At 36.5% G+C, this 18,461-nt stretch overlaps 1 protein-coding gene across 1 annotated transcript; it reads left to right on the top strand.

Moving 5' to 3' along the window:
- Positions 1–9,933: 9,933 nt before the first annotated feature.
- Positions 9,934–10,722, top strand: LOC105313084 (uncharacterized). Its single transcript, XM_011406250.1, has one exon. The coding sequence runs from the start codon at positions 9,934–9,936 to the stop codon at positions 10,720–10,722; it is 789 nt and encodes a 262-aa protein (XP_011404552.1).
- The last annotated feature ends 7,739 nt before the right edge of the window (positions 10,723–18,461 follow it).

Below are 18,461 nucleotides of genomic sequence, written 5' to 3'. Positions count from 1 at the left end.
GTGTGAAAGTATTCCAACTAATCCCAGTGTATTGTTTTGAAAAGTAATTTGACACAAGTTTCAGCTTGAAGACACACTTAAAGAAGTTTGGTTTGTTGTTGATTATGATTCTGTAACAAAGCAACATTAAGTTGTCTAAAATGGAGATGACAATAATTATTCTTTCAGTTTATGTCAAGATATTGTTTTAGAAGACTTAAGTAATGTGCTAAATATTGGCGAAAATTTTTTTTACTTGTCCTCCATAGCTCTGTATTTCTCTCACTCGGCATACAATTTCAAAAATTATTCTAAAATTATCATCTCATTTGAAACTTTATAAATTTACAGCGAATTTCTTTTCAAAATAGTTTTCATAATGCATTATTTCTTACTTGATGCCTCTGTCTCAGCTTTAACACACTGCACTTTAATTACTTTTACTTCGTTGGTGACATCATTAAGAGCATGCTTTGTACATTGGAGTTCTTTACAGTTTCATTTACAAGCGCAACTAACTTCTTAATCTGTTCTATACATTCTTTTACTTGCAACTGAATTGTGTTCATTTTATTTTCTTTTGACCATACTTTACAATTCAATTTCGTAGTTGATTAGATGTAGTGATCCATTCAATAAAACGATAAGCAGTATCTGAATGTAGACCTCTGGCTTGTAAATTTGTATTGATTGCAACGTAACATTTTCCTATGTAAACTTATTGAAGTGTAGGTCAGAGGACATTTTGTTATGAAATAGTTTAAAACTTGGTAGAACCCAAAATCAGGAACTCTCAAATGCCACACCAGAGGTTTTTCTTTGCCATGCAGTACCTCACTGAAAATTTAGACTAACAATTCTTCATCAAGGCCATATGCCTGCAGCTCTTGAAGAAATAGAGTACTAATTTATAAAAAAATTAAAATTGATAAAAATAAACATTCAATATACCATACATTAGGGACCTGGGTTTTTAATTCTTGGTACTCACACTGTAATTCTGCATGTTAAACCCAGAAATTCTACTGATACCCCTCACAGGTGGTTGTGTTGGTCCAGCAATACGTTTCGCTGTATCATTTGAATGACTGGGACGACCCACATTAATGTGAGCATGAGCATGCTCGCTAACAGAACGTCTTGTATTGTCTACACAATGCTCTGATTCTTGTGGTAGGTCAAATAAATGACCATGCGTAAGATCTAAAATTAATAACAATACTGCTAGCAAAGTTCATTTATGCATGCAAATCACTTGGTGCGCTTCTCGTATCTCTGCCACGACACTTTTCATAGTTAATGAGAGATATAGTGTAAAAAGAAACTGACACATACTCAGTAAGCACCGCCCATTCCAAAATGGCGGCTCAGCACATCATTAGCTTCCAAATGGCAAATCAACTAGTACAAAAAGATATATGAATTTCTTGCCAATGACCATGGATGCATTACGCATTCGTCTACAAAATAATGATGAAAGATAGGCTTCGCTCTGAATTTGAGGGATGGGAGCCAGTCATACCTAGTAACCAGTCATACCTGGTTATCACATTGTCAGTAAAACCGAACAAAATCAAGGACTAGCTAGTGTATCTGTATCTACTCAGAAACAAATGACACAACCTCACCTCTAGTCACTTCTACATTGCACAAAGCTAATTTAACACCTAGTGCACCATATCGTCTAAAAAATAATTTTTTAAGAAAGAAATTGAAGCCACCATCTTTGGATTATACTACACATGTACATCAATCCACAGTAATAAAATAATTTTGTTTTAAAACTTCATTTTTAGGTTGTAGAACCTACCAATGGAGAAATAAAGTGGGCGTGGTATCGAAGCACCTCAAAGGAGTGTGTTTTTTCTCATCTCTTTGTTGCCTTTGGGAGAATGAGCTTAAAACCTATAGGATAATTGAAGCAGAATGACAGAAGACATTTATGAAGTCAAAATGGTATGTTTTTTTGTTTTCAAGCCTTCCTTCAAAACTTTGGCAGGTGGGCATGGTCTCGAGGCTGCTCTAAGGCATAGTTATTACAGTATGAAGGGATTGGAAACTGCATTGGTGGCCTGTATAAACCAATAGAGGGGAATTGATCACTTCCTGCAACCTAGTCTGTCGTTAGGAATGGGAGAGGTCCACTTTTTTCTGTTCATAACTTAGTCCCAGTAGTTGACAGAAATATGAATAAAATATCTTATGACTCCTATATATATTAATCCAAACTTGATACAGTTACGCAAAAATAACAAACTGTTTTATGAATAGCAGGTGTGAAGCAGGACGTCTTTTTTCTGATGTTCTGTATCTTTTACTAAAAATGTCTATTGTTTTGAAACAAAGAAGCAAGGATAGAACAATCAAGCACTTTAAGTTGCAAGTAGCTAGGGTATTCTCAAACTCGTAGGTCATAAATCTTCTCCAGAAACTCAAATTTTGTGCTATAAAAAAAAACAAATTTTCTGTACCTTTTTCTCCAAAACTATAAACATAAAAGCTAGGACAGAAACACAGGGAACAGGCAATACTTTGCTTTAGTCAACAGGTTATTAATAGTATTGATATGATTTTTTTATAATGGTATAAATCTTTTATTTTCTGGCAAGACTTGGCTGTTGACATTTCACTTATAAACTGTACTTATTGATTGCAGAAAATTAGAATTCATTTGGTCATAACTAACGCACACTCAGTTACCAATCCCTTTATGCTCTATTATCTATGTAGTAGGCTTGTCACGCAATTTTCTGTCTGGGGTTCCTAAGACAAAATGGTGCCTACTTTAACTTGTCTGGGTCTGCCAAGCTCCCAGACTAATTGAATGACGGTGTCTAATTTTTGATCAAGGATTGTGTGAAATCTTTGACTATAGGATAGCTTACCACGTGTTAAGTAAACTTAACTGGTATACAGAATAACTTCGAGAGCCTGAACTGCAGACTAATGGCTGCTAATTATGTTGCTGACAATCACTTTGTTACTTACATAACTGAAAAAAGGTATCCAGTAATAACACGAAAAGACAAACCGGAAAGAAATGAAAATTTTGTATTGAAAAATGATGAAGTAGAGTTAACCGGGGCTTGGTGGCTAAGCAGGTCATTAATTATTTATAAAATTATTACCGCTCTCCTGCTCAACTTACAAATTTTTTGACTCCTTTTTAAACTTCTCTATCTATTTTAGGAATTTTTCAAATTATGTAACATTTTTTTATTTGTACAACACATGTCACAGTGTTATTTTGATGTAGACGTGTATGGCAATATGGGGTAAAAAATACGGCGAAAACTTAGTATATGGATTAAACTTTGAAATGGTCACATAATAGAAAAAGTGATTAAATGCTGCATACCTTGGATTATATGAACGAAACTACAGTAAAAGATTATATATAATTATGTTTAGAAGTTACTATTTATACTACATTGGCAATTTTCACATTAAATTGCTTCATCTGTTAGCTCTTCTTCATCCTATTCTCCATAACCTGCACAGTCCTTGTGTGACCAAACTTGGTATGACTTACAATGTATTATATAGGCGGTAGCCTATATGTAGGGTTGAGGTTGATATTTCAAAATGGCGACCAAATTTGTAATTTTAAAATGATTATAACTCTTTTATCTTACCTTGTACAGCCTTATGAATGGCTTAGATGAGCTCTCCTTCACTGAGCAATTCTCCTGGTACCTTTAAAGTGGACTGTAGTGTAGCAGAAGGATTTCTAAATAATAGGCCCAAATTCAAATTTCTGCAAAATTCTTCAGAATTTTTCTTCTTTTATGCACCAGGTAATCTTTTAAACTAAAGAACAGCTCAAGTTGACTTTCACATCATTCCTTGGAACGTGGGTCAAGGACTACAAAGGTGCTTTCCGTACCTTCATTCATATTGAATAATAAACTAGATATTTGGGCATGACATTACCGCCCCTTAAAATTAATTGCGATTTTTAAACTTAATGCGCATGCTCAGAGTTGCCGTAGTGACTGACTGACTTCACTGGGTGTATATTCGTTCTATTCTTCTCTTTCTCTGCATACTTGTGTGTTCAGCAGAGCACAGACTAAGTAATTAACAGTTCTTTTAAGAGCTAACAGGTAAATTATTTTGAAATAACTCTAACAAATTAAGCTTCTATTATCACAGAGTACAATATAATCTTACAGAGCTGTCAGAGTGCAAAATAATTTTTACAGCTGCTCAGCTTTCATAATTTTTGACACCTGTACCTAAGCCTGATCACAATAGTTCAGTGTATTTCACTATACTTTTGATATTAGATATATTGAGATAAGTCTCTACAGTTATTTTTAAAATGATAAGCAGTAGTTTACTTGTACCTCCTGCATATAAGTACTTGGTATTATGGTATTTATTTGTTGTATTAATGTAAGTAAACATTATAACACCCCCGTTAGGGATACATTGCATTTGTATGACTGAGCCCGAGGGCCACAGGCCCGAGGGCGAGGTCATACAAATGCAATGTATCCCGCAGCGGGGGTGTTATCAACATATTTGTGTAGAAATGAGTGGGCATATCAAAGGCGCACGCCAATGCGCATGCTCAGTGGCACCACACCTCATGGTAAAATGGTAGCAATGGAGGACAGGAGGCTCACAAAAAGGTACCTTAACCAACTGATTCAGGCTTTAGGTTGACATAATCTTACTATTTTCAGGCTCCAATGTCTGTAAGAGGTCCAGAACAGAGATCCTGCGCTTGCTGACCAACCGTGTATCAATCTTACCTTCCCCGACCATCTTAATTATTATTGACCATTGATTTCAACGAGGAAGGAAAGCAGGGAAACTCTACCTGCATGGATAATTGGTCTGTGAATCGAACTAAAGTTTTCTGCACTCCGGAGACTCATAATTGTTCCGACTTTGTACCCGCTGTCCGCCCCACGGTCCCCATGGGCCACTGGACCTAGGCCAGACTTTATTGCAAGCTTTATTGACAGTTGACTTTCAGCTTATAATACCTGTACAATAATGTTGTTTCTTACATTTTATTTTAAGAGATTTTTGCTGTCAACCCACAGGGCTACAAATAAAACTTCAGGGAGTGTTAAAAATGAAAGCTGTGTTACATCACATTTGTAACCACAGGCGGTGCCTTTGATACGCCCACTCACTATTATACAAGTGTAGTTGTTGTGCTGTTAGTTGTAAAAAAAGGAAGTAGGAAAAGGAAAAGTGACTTAACTAGGGCTAAATCCAAAAAAAAGTTCTGAAAGATTTATAATAATAGAGAGGAAATGGAAACTTTCATGTTTAAAAACAGGACCTATGCTAGAGCTCACTATATGAGCCATTGTAACAGGGTCAAAAGCAAAGCTAGAGTTGCATATAAGATAACTACAAAATATAAGCTTGGGTACACAAAAAAATTCATGCATTGAACCCAGGTTACATTTTACAAAAATGTAAAAATTGGTATAATAAAAGCAAGGACAGCAAAATTTTAAAATCAACTTGCTATTCTAAAACAAATTATAGGAGTAATCCAGACCACAAAAAGAAGCCTCTAGAGATCAGTATCATAAGAATTCACAACGAAAGAAAGAAGCATCTAGGATTCACTATTAAAACAATCTTAACCCTGAAAAAAGTAAATAAAAGGAACGCTATCATAAAAATCTGGACTTTCAAAAACAAAACTCCTTAAAATGGTATTACGTGAATAGAGACAAAATATTACGTGCTACGATGGATAAATTTTTCAAATATAAATTTTCTGATAGCAAAATAGATGAATTAAATGGCACTAAGTCAAGAAAGTAATAAGCATAAAGATTATTTTGATTGTAATTATGGTCAAATATTGTATAGATTATGTTCTAATTACTCATTAGCTGCATGAAATAGTGAAGCAAAGGTATATTATTTTACTAAAGTTATTGAAGCATTATAATATAGCCCTGAAATTGTTGATGATTTATTGTCATCAAGTATGAAAGGTGTAGATTTTGAAAACATATCAAATCACAGTAAATGTAATGCTGCATCAAGTATATTGTTAGAATCAGTTTTGAAAAACAGATCCCACAAAGTAGCCGTATTGATACTTGCATTAAATAGCATTAGGAAATTGAAGTTGAATACCTTTAGTAATTTTGGTGAGCAATGTCACTCGCAGAATAGTGAACCTTAATTAATTTTTATGAATTGGAATATTGATATTTGTATCCTAATGATAATGCTGATAGCCAATTAGATAGTGCAATTGCAATCCTTGTTGATACAAATGGCATCTGTTATGTAGCAGGGATTGTTGAATGCAATTTAACAAATAAATGTTGAATAAAGTTAATGTGCTCATCTACAATTAATGCGGAGCCCCACCCAATTGGGTGGTGTCACAAGGAGAGAAACAGAGAGCATGAGAACGACAGAGAGAACACGAGGACAGCAAGAGAAGTAGTTAACACAACACAAAGCTTATTCACACTTCACAGTACAGGAGCTTAGGATGACAGATGAAGACAAGGCAGAGGAGTCATAGAGGGATAAGGATACCCCATCTTCCAGTAAAAAGAAGTTGCTTACCAACGAAATATTGGGGCTGTCTACTGCATTGCTCGAGGTGTTAGCCGATATAGTGGCCTCCAAATTGAATCCAACAATGACAGGTTCAGGGACAAAAGGTACCCTGTCACAGCATACATACACACACATACACAAACACATACACCCATTCTTAAGAGTGAATGAGCAGCCCCAATGAGGGCGTTAGTGCCCATATAGGGGCCAGAAAAATCGGGCCTGGTAGTGGCCAAAAAGGATGGGCACAGGAGGGCAACAAGGGTGGCAGTGCTTACACAGTATAAGTCAGTGCCCAAGTGTTTCAGGGGGCGTGGCAGGGACAAGTGCATAAAACCCATGCATCTTCTCTCCAGCATTGAATCCTGCCCCTATTGTTGCTTTTTCCTTTATATTTGATAAAGGAAAAGGAGGTCCTACGAAGGGTAGTACTACAGAAGAGGTACCCATAAGGGCCCTGCCTATAGCAAAGGAGTCAGTGTCAATAGACACGTTGATCAGTGATGGGGCAGCAGGTTATTTGGGGGCAGGAGTGCCCACACCAAAGGCAGAAGAAAGTGAATTAGTATGGGTGGGAGAAGGTTTCCTCCCTGGTGCCAGCAAAAGAATTCAAAGGGCGACTATGTTGATCTCAAAGACTTATTACAACAGAAACCCACAATGGATGAGTCCAATTTGAGTGACTTAGAGGAACAAGGCATTGTCGTAGTCACAGCAGGCAAACAACTGAGATCCCAGAAAAAACAAATACGGGACCTGGCTACATGGATTGAAGCATTCATGACCTATGTTGCAATCAGAGGTAAAAAAAGTCACGAGCTATTGGGGGATTTACTGGCCTACAGCAGTTTCATTGCTCGTGGGGCAAGGGACTATCGTGGTGATGGATGGCTAGTGTATGATTTCAAGTTCCATAGATTTGCAGCTGCTCGTGGCTCAGTGACAAAGTGGTAAAAGAAGGATGTGTCGTTATGGAATAAGACAGTGGGTAGGCAAGAAGTGCCAACACCTACCTCCAGCCATACTCAGGAGGAAACCCCTGAAGAGGAAGGCATCACCTCCACTGGTGAGTAACAAGAAAGGGAAAGCCGGGAAGAATTGGAAAGGGTTGGTGTGCCACCCCTTTAGCTACTCTGGCCAAAGCGAGAGAAAACTAGTTTTCATGTGTGTTATGGTTGTGGAGAGGGGCACCCCCAGTCAAAATGCCCTAAGAAGCTTCATTAATGGCCTCCGCAGAAGTGGGGTGTGACTTGGCCCCTTTTTGGGACTATTATCATTATACAATGTATAATCATTGTCACTTATCATGTTAATAAAGATAGATTGACAGTTGAAAATAATAATAATAATAATAATAATAAGGAAAGGAACCATAACGAATTATAGTATACTAGTGTTAATAGTAGTGAGAAGAGTTATAATAGTTCTCTCTCTCTCTCATGGTGTAGTACAGGAGGCAGCCACAGTTGGACAGGGAATATCATTCAGGGTCACTATTGTGGGCTGAGCGGCCTAGTACAGTTACAACAGCAAGAGCCGCTGCTCCCAGTGGATCTTCCATTAGCATTAAAAGAGATGGTCTCACCTATATGTGAGGCAATGACCAGTTGCGAGACTCTCATAGTCTACAACCGGACCCTCAGTTCACAGCCTTTATTCTCCGGAAGCGGCAGTAGGGCTTCCGAGTGGGTTTTTAGTATCAAAAATGGGGTCGGCTGAAGCAGGCCAAACATAATATGCATTCAAGCTGGGAGCTCTTGGCAGTAGTGAAAAGATACTTGGAGAAAGAATGTCGCTTGGGACACACAGGGAGCCCGCTAGACCCGAGAGAGCTGAGTATAGCTCAAATTAGCCCTTTTGGAGTAATACCCAAGAAGGAATAGGGGACGTATCGTTTAATAGTCAATTTGTCATTTCCAGAGGGACACAGTGTTAATGATTTTATTCCGGAAGCCCACTCTCCTGTTAACTACGTCTCGGTGAATATGATTGCTGAACGCATTGCAGAGTTAGGGCAGGACACCATGATGGCCAAGACGGAAGTCAAAAGTGCGTTTAGAATAATCCCAGTGAGCCCACAAGATAAATACTCTTGGGGATGAAATGGGAAGACAAACTTTTTGTGGATAGAGTCCTCCCTTTTGGACTTCGATTGGCCTCCCGAATTTTTAGTGCAGTGGCAGATACCATTCAGTTTGTGGCTATGGTGCGAGGAGTTAAAAATATCATACATTATCTAGATAACTTCGTGATACTAGGGGCTCCTGGTTGAGACCAATGAAGGAGGGACCTGGCTATTATGATAGATCTGTGTGCAGAGCTGGGAGTTCCTTTGGCGGAGGAAAAACAAGAAGGCCCAGCACAGAGGCTGGTGATACTGGGGATTGAATTTGACAAAGGGACCATGCAAATGTCTTTGCCCCTCGATAAAGTCATTAAATTACGGGAATTATTGGAGGAATGGCAGGGCAATGAAGTTAAAAGCTTAGAGGAGATAGTCATTAGTAGGCCACTTACAGTTTGCAGCCAAAGTCATACGACCAGAAAGATGCTCTGTGAGACAAATGTATCAGCTGTTGAAACTGGCAAGATGTCCAGAGCATTTGGTACGACTTAATAAGGAAGTTAGGAGTGACTTCAGCTGGTAGCGTATTTTTCCTAAGGACTGCAATGGGCTCTCATTGTTCTGGAAAAGCCGAAGAAGCCACCCAGATGTTACAGTTTAGAGTGACGCCTCTGGTTCTTGGGGGTGTGGGGCACTGACAGAGAAGGAGTGGCTCCGCATCAATGAACCTCAGATGTGGGTATCAGGAACTACTGTATTGCAGTCTTGGAGTTGGTACCCATTGAGCTAGCGTCCCTTGGCTGGGGTAGGAAAGGGGCAGGAATGATGGTTCAATTCAAATTTGACAACGAGAGTGTGGTTTCTATTCTCAATAAATTGTATTCAAAGGATGCAATCCTGGCACACCTTCTAAAATGCTTGGTGTTTGCAGCAGCTAAGTTTCAGTTTTGGTTCTCTGCCACTTACATACCAGGTCATAACAATAGAGCAGCTGATTTGATCTCTCGCAATAAATCTTTCTCCCTTTTTGCCCAGGATCTCCATTGGCAATCAATTCCTTCAACACAAATACCAAGAGACCTGATAGAGTTGGTCTTACGGCTGGAGCCAAACTGGCTTTCACCAGCTTGGATCAATCTGTTCGCCTCTACTATTTAGCAGGTTCAGCTGACTCCACAAGGAAAGTGTATCAATTGGGTAGGAAACAATTCATCAATTTTTGTAAAGAATGTGGCATTAAAGAGGTGCTACCAGTATCAGAGAAAACAATTTGCTACTTTGTAGCTCATTTTGGAGATAAGGGTCTGTTGCATAGCACTATCTAAAGTTATATGGCAGCAGTCAGGCATCTACAGATCGAATACGGTTTCCCAAGTCCACTCTTTGCAAAGATGCCCAGACTGGAACGAATCATTAAAGGTCTGCGCAGGATCAGAGGGCAGCAAGGTAAGGCCCTTCAGAAGAGGATAATCGTCCCAGCTATTTTGAGGCAAATGAGAGCCTATTGGGTGGGGATTGGCTCTGATTACAAGTGCACAATGTTATGGGCTACTGTAGTTACTTGCTTTTTTGGCTTTATGCTGGCAGGGGAGCTTGTGGTTTCCCACGCCCAAGACTTTGAGCCAAAAAAGCACTTAACATTTGACAGTGTGGCCGCGGACAGTTGGGCGGAACCAACCCTCATTCAAGTCAGTTTGCGTACATCTAAGACTGACCCATATGGAAGAGGAATTAATGTGGTAGTGGGGAGAACAGGGGATGACCTTTGCCCGGTCCAGGCAATGTTTAACTATCTTAGAATGAGAGGGAATGGGGAAGGAGCACTGTTCAAGCACGAGGACGGATCACCTTTTACCAAACCACAGCTTGTGATGGAAGTTAGGAAGGCACTGGAGTCTTCAGGTTACTGCAAGGCAGAATACTCAGGCAATAGTTTTAGGGCAGGAGCAGCCACAACAGCAGCTGAACTAAAAATTGAAGATTCAATTATCAAGACCTTGGGCCGGTGGGAGAGTACTGCATACCTGCTGTATATAAGGATTCCGAGGGAACAGCTCGTGGAAGTCTCCAGGGATCTTGCCCAGTTAGGGAAGAGTGGCGGGTTAGGGGCCAGATTATGAAGGACGTGAGTGTGTTTAGTTTTCTCATCAGTATAATTCAATGGTACATGTACAGTATCTCTAATGTTTGCATGTGTCAGTTTTTGTTGTGGTTAATGAATATTGTGTCATCTGTTTAATTATCATGATAAAGAAACAATGAGTGAGTGGTAGGAGGAGAGTGGAGATAAGTGTGTGGAAGTGTGTGGTGCAGTGGGGTTGTTGGGAGAGCTTGCGCTCAGTGGCATTGAGGTGTGTTTTGCATGCAGAATAATTATGAAAATTAGCAAAACTGCCTTAATAACTGCCATGCCCCTTATTAAGTAAGGTGGGTGTGTTTTAATATTGAGCCACACCCATTGAGTACCGTTTACGCATTGCTAGTGTTAGGCAATACTGATCAAAAACAAAACCAACTGATACCATATCAAGAGTATCGGATAAACCAATTGATATTGCCATCACTAGTTATCATCAGCAAGAGGAAATGGTTGGTACAATCCCAATTATGCACCATAACCTATTGTAGGGAGTACACATTAATGTATCATGTACTGATAGAGTAGAAGAATGTAATGTTCTGAATAGGCTATTGTTGATTATAATAGATTGTATGCTAATAAGAGAAAGCAAACCCTGAATAGGCACTGTACAAACAGGTGCAAGCCTTTAATCGAAAGTGACGTTAGGTCTATTTTTGGAGTTAGACGATATTTTGATGAACCCATTAAAGAAATGAGGAAGCATTTAGACGCATGTGATAATTGTCCTAATAAGCACTATACCTGCATGTTAAAGAAATAGATCAAGTGCATCAACATGATTTCTGTGATAATGCAAATGTAATGATAATTGTAAAAAAAGATAAAAATAATGTTGAAAAATATTTTAAATATTCAGAAATTGTTTGTGAAAGAATAGGCCATCCTATTGTGTGTAGTAGTAATGATACTGAATGTAAAAGCATGCTGCGTATTTTACGCAATGCATCTGTTCATTATCCTTTGTTGAGACGCCTTTTGAAACACTTTTATGTTGCTAGAAATGCCCATTTAACAATAGATATTATTGATTCTTCCCTTGCTGATGGTGATATAGCACAATTGATAAATTTAAAAATTAATGAAGCCGATGAGACTGAATTTGATACTGTGTATTACGCTATTAATGATGGTGAAGAAGAAGACCCATGTAGAATACCAAACTTTGATACTGTACTTTATTTTCAGTATTCAGATTCTATTAATGAATTTAAGAAAGCTTTTTCTGATCAGGCTTTTAATGTGTGTTGTAGGCTTTTAAGAAAAAAAATCTGTCCCTAAAGGTAAAAATTTAAATGGCAATGTTTGGAATATCATATTAGATTACATTAGAGAGACTGATGCTACAGCATTAAATAAAGTTATGTATATTTGTAGTCATTGTAAACCTATTATTAGGAAAAATGAAGTTCCAGCACGTTGTGTGCTCAATGGGTTAAAGTGTGAGCCACTACCCAAAGAATCAAAAAATTAGGATCCTTTAAGTTGCCAGTTAATACAGAGGGCTACATGTTTTCAGACAATTGTTAGACTAGGCACACACCTTAAAATTGCCAGCCTATAATTCTTTAAAGGTTCTTAAAGTGCAATGTTATATTTACCCCTTCCATTAGAAAAAATGATAAAAAATTTAAATGAGGTTAGTATAGATTCTAATCACTTGCCTAATCCAGAACTCTATATTATTATTAATGGACAGCCTACAAAATTAAATAATGTCTAGTGTAGCTTAGTTGATGTAAATAAAATAAAAGCAGCATCAAGAAAATGAAAAGAAATAAATTGGCTTTATAGAAGTGTAGACGATGATTCAATTGACGAATCGTCTAAAAAAGTTACACAAGTAGTTACCAATACTACTTGCAAAATGCTTAAAAAAGCAAATGATCAAGATTTAGAAGGCCTTTTGGCATAAACGATGATTACAGATTTTGATAGTAAAGTTGCAACAGGTTCTGATATTAGTCATAATAAGTTAATGAATGTAAAAGAAGCACCTATTGACAATAGGCAAGAGCATCCTGATATGTTATGTTTTCCTACTTTATTTCCAACTGGGCAATATGGAGAGCATCATTCCAGATAAAGCTATCCAGCACAGACTTTATCATTTTAGTGAATACATTAAATTAAGACTTTTAAACAAAGATTCCTGATTTTGTAGAAATCATTCATATTGTCTGCACTATTACGGATTGAAAATTAAGAAAGCTTTAAAACCTGGCATATATAATTTATTAGAATCATCAAGGGGTAACGTTGATCACACTGTTGCTGATTATTAGAAAAAATAAATGAGTTAGATCAAGAATTTTAGGGTAATTTAAGTACCATGTTGGCTCCAATACAGGGCACAAATCATTATTGGTTTCGTGTGAAAGGGGAAGTCAAAGCAATGATTGCTGAATATGGCTGGCCATCACTTTTCCTAACATTAAGTTGTGCTGAATACAAATTAGCTGATATAGCACAATATTTAAGAAAAGGGAATAATGCACCACAATCATATAGTATTTCTAGATTATGTACTAAGGACCTTGTTTCAGTATCGTGACAATTTTCAGACAAATTGAAGGATTTTTTAACATAGTCATTCTCCAGAGAGGTGTTCTAGGCAAAGTAGAGCAATATTATGTTAAAAAATAATATCAAATGCGTGGAGCACATCATTATCATATCCTCCCATGGATTGAAAATGCTCCTGTTGTCGGTATCGATTGTCCAGAAGAAGTCTGTTCTTTCATACAAGATAGAATTACCTGTCATACACCAGATAGTAATACATTGCTTGATTTAAATTTTTTGGTAAAAAATACCAAATGTACAAGTGCAGCAAATACTGCAAGTGAAATATTAAAGTCGGCAAGACCTATGTATCTAGATGCCAATTTGATTTTTCTAGACCAGTACGAGATAGTAGTTGCATTAATAATGTTGAAAATAGCTTGAAATCATGCAATAAAATATACTATCTCAAACAAAATGAAACAGAAGTTCCAGTTTACGACTATAATCCTTTACTGCTGAAATTGTGGCATGCAAATATGGACTTGCAACATATAGTAGAGAGGAGTCTTTCCTTAACAGAGTATGTAACTGGATGTCACCAAATTAGAAAAGCGTCATGCACAGGACTTATGGGATGAAGTGAGCATTTGTGACAACATAAACAGCATGCTTTGACAAATCGGCCAAAAATTAGTTCGAGCTAAATAAGTAGGACTATATGAAGCTAGCAATCAACTCAGTGAAAGTTTATAAATGAAATCAGAAACCGTACAGTACATGAAGGTGCACTTGCCTCATAAGAGCAGAAAAATCAAAAACTATTCATAAGACATTTCTAATCCTAGTAAAATTGAAGACTTTTATCCAACAAGACCGAATAACATGGAAGATGTATCTCCTTATGAAGTAGTTGCCAATGACAAATTTGATGAAATAGGAGAAATGGAGAAAGAGAACACAAACTTCAATGAAAACTAGTCCTTCCAAACCATAGGAAATTTAATCCAATGCAACAAGCGGAAAGAGACTATATTTATTACTCGCTAATATTTTTATTTGTACCTTTTAGAGATGAGGCAAAGTCATAATGGAAAGAGAAACAATGGAAGAAGCTTTTAGGAGTCACAGAGAAGCATCTATACGTAGCATTGAAAATCATTTCAACCAACTACAGAAACTATAAGAAGCTGAACGTAATTGGAAGGAAATAGTCGATGCAAGAATTAAAGCCGGTGAAGAAAAACTTTTTGATAACAATGAAGATGATGAGCCTCAATTACTGGGTGAAATAATGGAAGCAGTAGCTGATATTGCTGACATGCACATAAATGTACCTAATCTAACATTAGAGCAAAGAAAGGCAATGCTTAATGTAGATCAAAAAAGAATTTTTGATAAAATTAAGAGTCATCTCATAAGTCAAAAGGAACGTGAAGACTTATTAGAGAATGAGTCTTTAAGACTACTTAGATTAGATAATATCAAACTACTAAGGATGTTTATTAGTGGTGTAGGTGAAACAGGTAAATTGTTTTTGATAGAAGCAATAAAATGCCTAATAGATGACATATGGCATCAATAAAGTGGCAAAATTATGTGTGCTATAATAGCACCAACAGGAGGTATAGCCGCATTAATTGTAGGTGGACTAACAATACATACCGTATAGTGGAAAATTTTTGTGGAGCAGTCCAAAAATCAATTTTGTGGCTTTAATTTTCGTGATTTTCTACAGTTTTGCCATCTTAAACCGTATAAATCAATTCTTGCGGATTTTATTTTTGTGGGTTTTGAAAAAAATGCAAAATCCACAAAAATGTTTGGCCACAAAAATTTTCTGCTATACGAAAGATTATTTCAGCTACCAATAGAGTAGAGGGAATTACAGCTGGATATTTGACTTTGAATAAAAATGCTCAGAAAAGGATAAATAAAAATGACACATCAAAATTTAAAGTATTATAGTAGACGAGGTATCTATAGTATCCAATCTAAATCTAGCATACTTACACATGCGCTTTGCAGATATATTTGGAATGATGAATGGTTTGGATCCAAAAATATTTAATTTGTAGGTGACCTCTTACAATTGCCACCAGTTAATTGTTAATGTCAGGGCCTCTCACTAAATACCGCCATTATTGATTGGTATGGCATATGCTGCATTGTCTCGAGTACGTACATTAAATGGATTACACTTATTATTATTTGATCCTCTCTCTGTTTAAGTTAGCGATCCGTGCATTAACAGACTGAGAAGTAAATTTTGAAAAACATAAATCAAGAAAAGTACAGGAAAGAAGACAAAGATTCAAGTGACTGGTGTAATTGATGAGGGTGAACATTGTAGTCCACGGTGTCTGTACGTCATGTACAAAGAACTAGTATCAGTGGTCTCAGTAGCAATAAACGTAAGATTACTAATTTACAAAAGTCTAATGATCCAATAACGAGTAAAGTATATGATGATAATGCTTTAAATTAGCCTAGCCCCCAAATAAGGAAAATTGATATAGACAGTAGTACTGACAATATGGCTTTGGCATTGCCTCGCCAAAAATGATAATAAATTAATTGTTTCAATTAATTTGAAAGACCTAAAAACCAAATTTAATGTCAAAGATGATGATAGTTGTAGTAGTCTCATTGTATCTATAAAACTCTCAAACATTAAATGTAAACCAAAACATAAGAATACCAAGTGTGTTGCAAAAAATGACCATTGTAGTAGTAGTCTGATTGTATCTATAAAACTCTCAAGCATTAAATTAGAGACAAGTAATTAAAAAAAGATGTCATCTTTATTTATGAAGAGCCTCCCAACCCAAATATTGTGTGAAGACAAAGGCATTATGTTTATCACCCTAGTAATGAAGATTTTCAAAGAATGTGGTGTGAGATTTTAAATCTCAAATTTGTCACAGCAGCTAGAATCTTACCTGGTAGTCCAGCAACACCATCGTCAGATGAAAGAGTTCCTAATAGTACTCTTGATGTCCCTGGTGATGGGAACTGTTTATTTTATGCCCTTTCATATCTCAATACTGTGTTAGTTTCTCAGGATTATGAATTATGTAAAGCAATTTTTAGTAACATGCCAAACTTTGAAGAAGAGTTGTTTAATAGTACATTAAGTGCAACCAGATATTCAAGCATATATGTTTGCATAAACAAGTCCAAAACGTATAAAAATTGTGTCGGCTACTGACACAAAGATAATTACACTATCTGCAATATTAGGTAGAACCATATATTCATATTTACCTAATCCTACTTTCGTTGGCTGGGCTAGATATGGTACCCAGGAGTGATATGGTATTCCTTGTGATACTAATACACCTGCGTTGTATTTGAAGCATGTTGGTACTAATCATATCCAAGCAGTTAAGTCTATTAATATTTCTTAAACATAGATTGTTCATGTAAAGTGGGTATGGTGAATTGGAGGTTCATCATCTTAAAAACATTGGTTCTTTAATGTGACTTATATTTGACAGCATGTGCAATGTGAGTGATGCGTGAGTGTGTCTGAAAAACATTGGTGCATATCCACCCAGTATTGCTCAGTATGAAGAGTTCTAACTGCATTCAGAAAGTGAGATTAAGGAAGGTATAGCAAATAATAATAAATTTTGATTACTTGTTGCTATAATGGACAGGGAGAGGGTGTGAAAGAGGTTTACTGTTCATTAGAGTTTAGCATTAATTCAAATTTGTGTCACTATCATTTATGTAGGACAGAGGGTTAGGAAGGGAGGAAGCTGTCATTATCAAATCTGGATCTTGCTTGTGGCTAGTACTACATGTGTTTATTACAAATAACTGGTGCTTATGGATCAGGGCTCTGCTGAAAAAATTTGAATTCCAGGTAAGAAAAATTTTTGAGTAACATTTTTTTACATTTAGTATTATTCATTTTTAGTGATTCAGTCATATGATGATCATCATGCATGTTAATGCTGCCATCAATGCTATGTGCATTACATATATGTAAATGCTTGCCAACTGATGTTGCGCATAATGCTGCCATCAATGCTGTGCACATTAATAAGTTAATGCTTGCCGGCTGATATTGCGCGTTTGAATGATGCTACCATCAATGCTGTGCACATATTAAATACTTGCCAGCTGATGTTGTGCATCTTTAATTGATGATTGTTGTAAGATGTGCATGTTCCAATGAACAAAAAATAATGTTTGCACATTGGAAATTCTTCTGATATTTTATATTTAGCAGGTCATGAAAGTATCGTAATTGAGGATATCATTAAAAAGCAATGGTGCATCTAAAATACATGCATGCACATACATGTAAGATCCAATCAGAAACATTGTAGATGCTACCATTGTCATTATTAGTTAGCATATCACATCCATACTTTTTACAGGTACTTCTTTGGCGCAAGGACTACAATGTGGTGTTAAATATTGAGGTTTGATGTGACTGGTAATAAAGTTTGTTGACATAACTGTTTGTGCTATTGTTATTATTAGCCTGTGAGTTTACATTGCTTGCTTTTGATATGTTTCTATTACTATGCTTTACAGGTAATTACAGCTGGAAATGATTTGCTGATTCAGGAATTCTTTTGCTTGATATTGGAATGTGCAATATAATGAAAGGCAATTCTGTATTTAGATTGTTGTAACTAAATTTAATTATTTATTAAATGTAACTTAATGTTTTGTTGCAGCTCCTTGATTAGTAGTTGTATCACATGGTAGGAGGTGCCAGTTTAGATATGTATATGTTTTATGTTACTGTGAAAGGAATATGTAGTAAGATGGAGAGTTATGTGAGATGTCTGATGTATTTTGTTAAAGGTTATGATTCTAGGTTACATACTGTATATTCGTTTCATTATCATGTCATTTATTATGGCCACAGTAAGTACTTTCTTTACTCAATATAAATGAGTGCTTACCAATGCATCTTTTGCTGTCTGCATGCATGTTCTGATTAACAATACAAAAATAATTGATTGCACATTGTAATGTATTCATGTGGTCTATTAATGTGTATTTCGACAATGCAGGTCTAGTAAAACATTGCTTGCTGTTGATGATGTTTCTATTGTACATTGCTTTACAGATATTATTTACAGCTGCAAATGATTTAATGATTCAGCAATAAGGTGTAATGTAATACTTTCATAAGATAGTGAATGTCTAAGGCTATTGTTTAATTTGAATTGTGGTAACTAAATTCAT

Source organism: Amphimedon queenslandica, unplaced genomic scaffold (genome assembly GCF_000090795.2).
Source record: "Amphimedon queenslandica unplaced genomic scaffold, v1.1 AMPQUscaffold_13522, whole genome shotgun sequence".
NCBI classification, from domain to species: Eukaryota; Metazoa; Porifera; class Demospongiae; order Haplosclerida; family Niphatidae; genus Amphimedon; species Amphimedon queenslandica.
The sequence above is the reverse complement of the archived record's forward strand: the minus strand, read 5'-3'. Positions and strand labels throughout refer to the sequence as shown.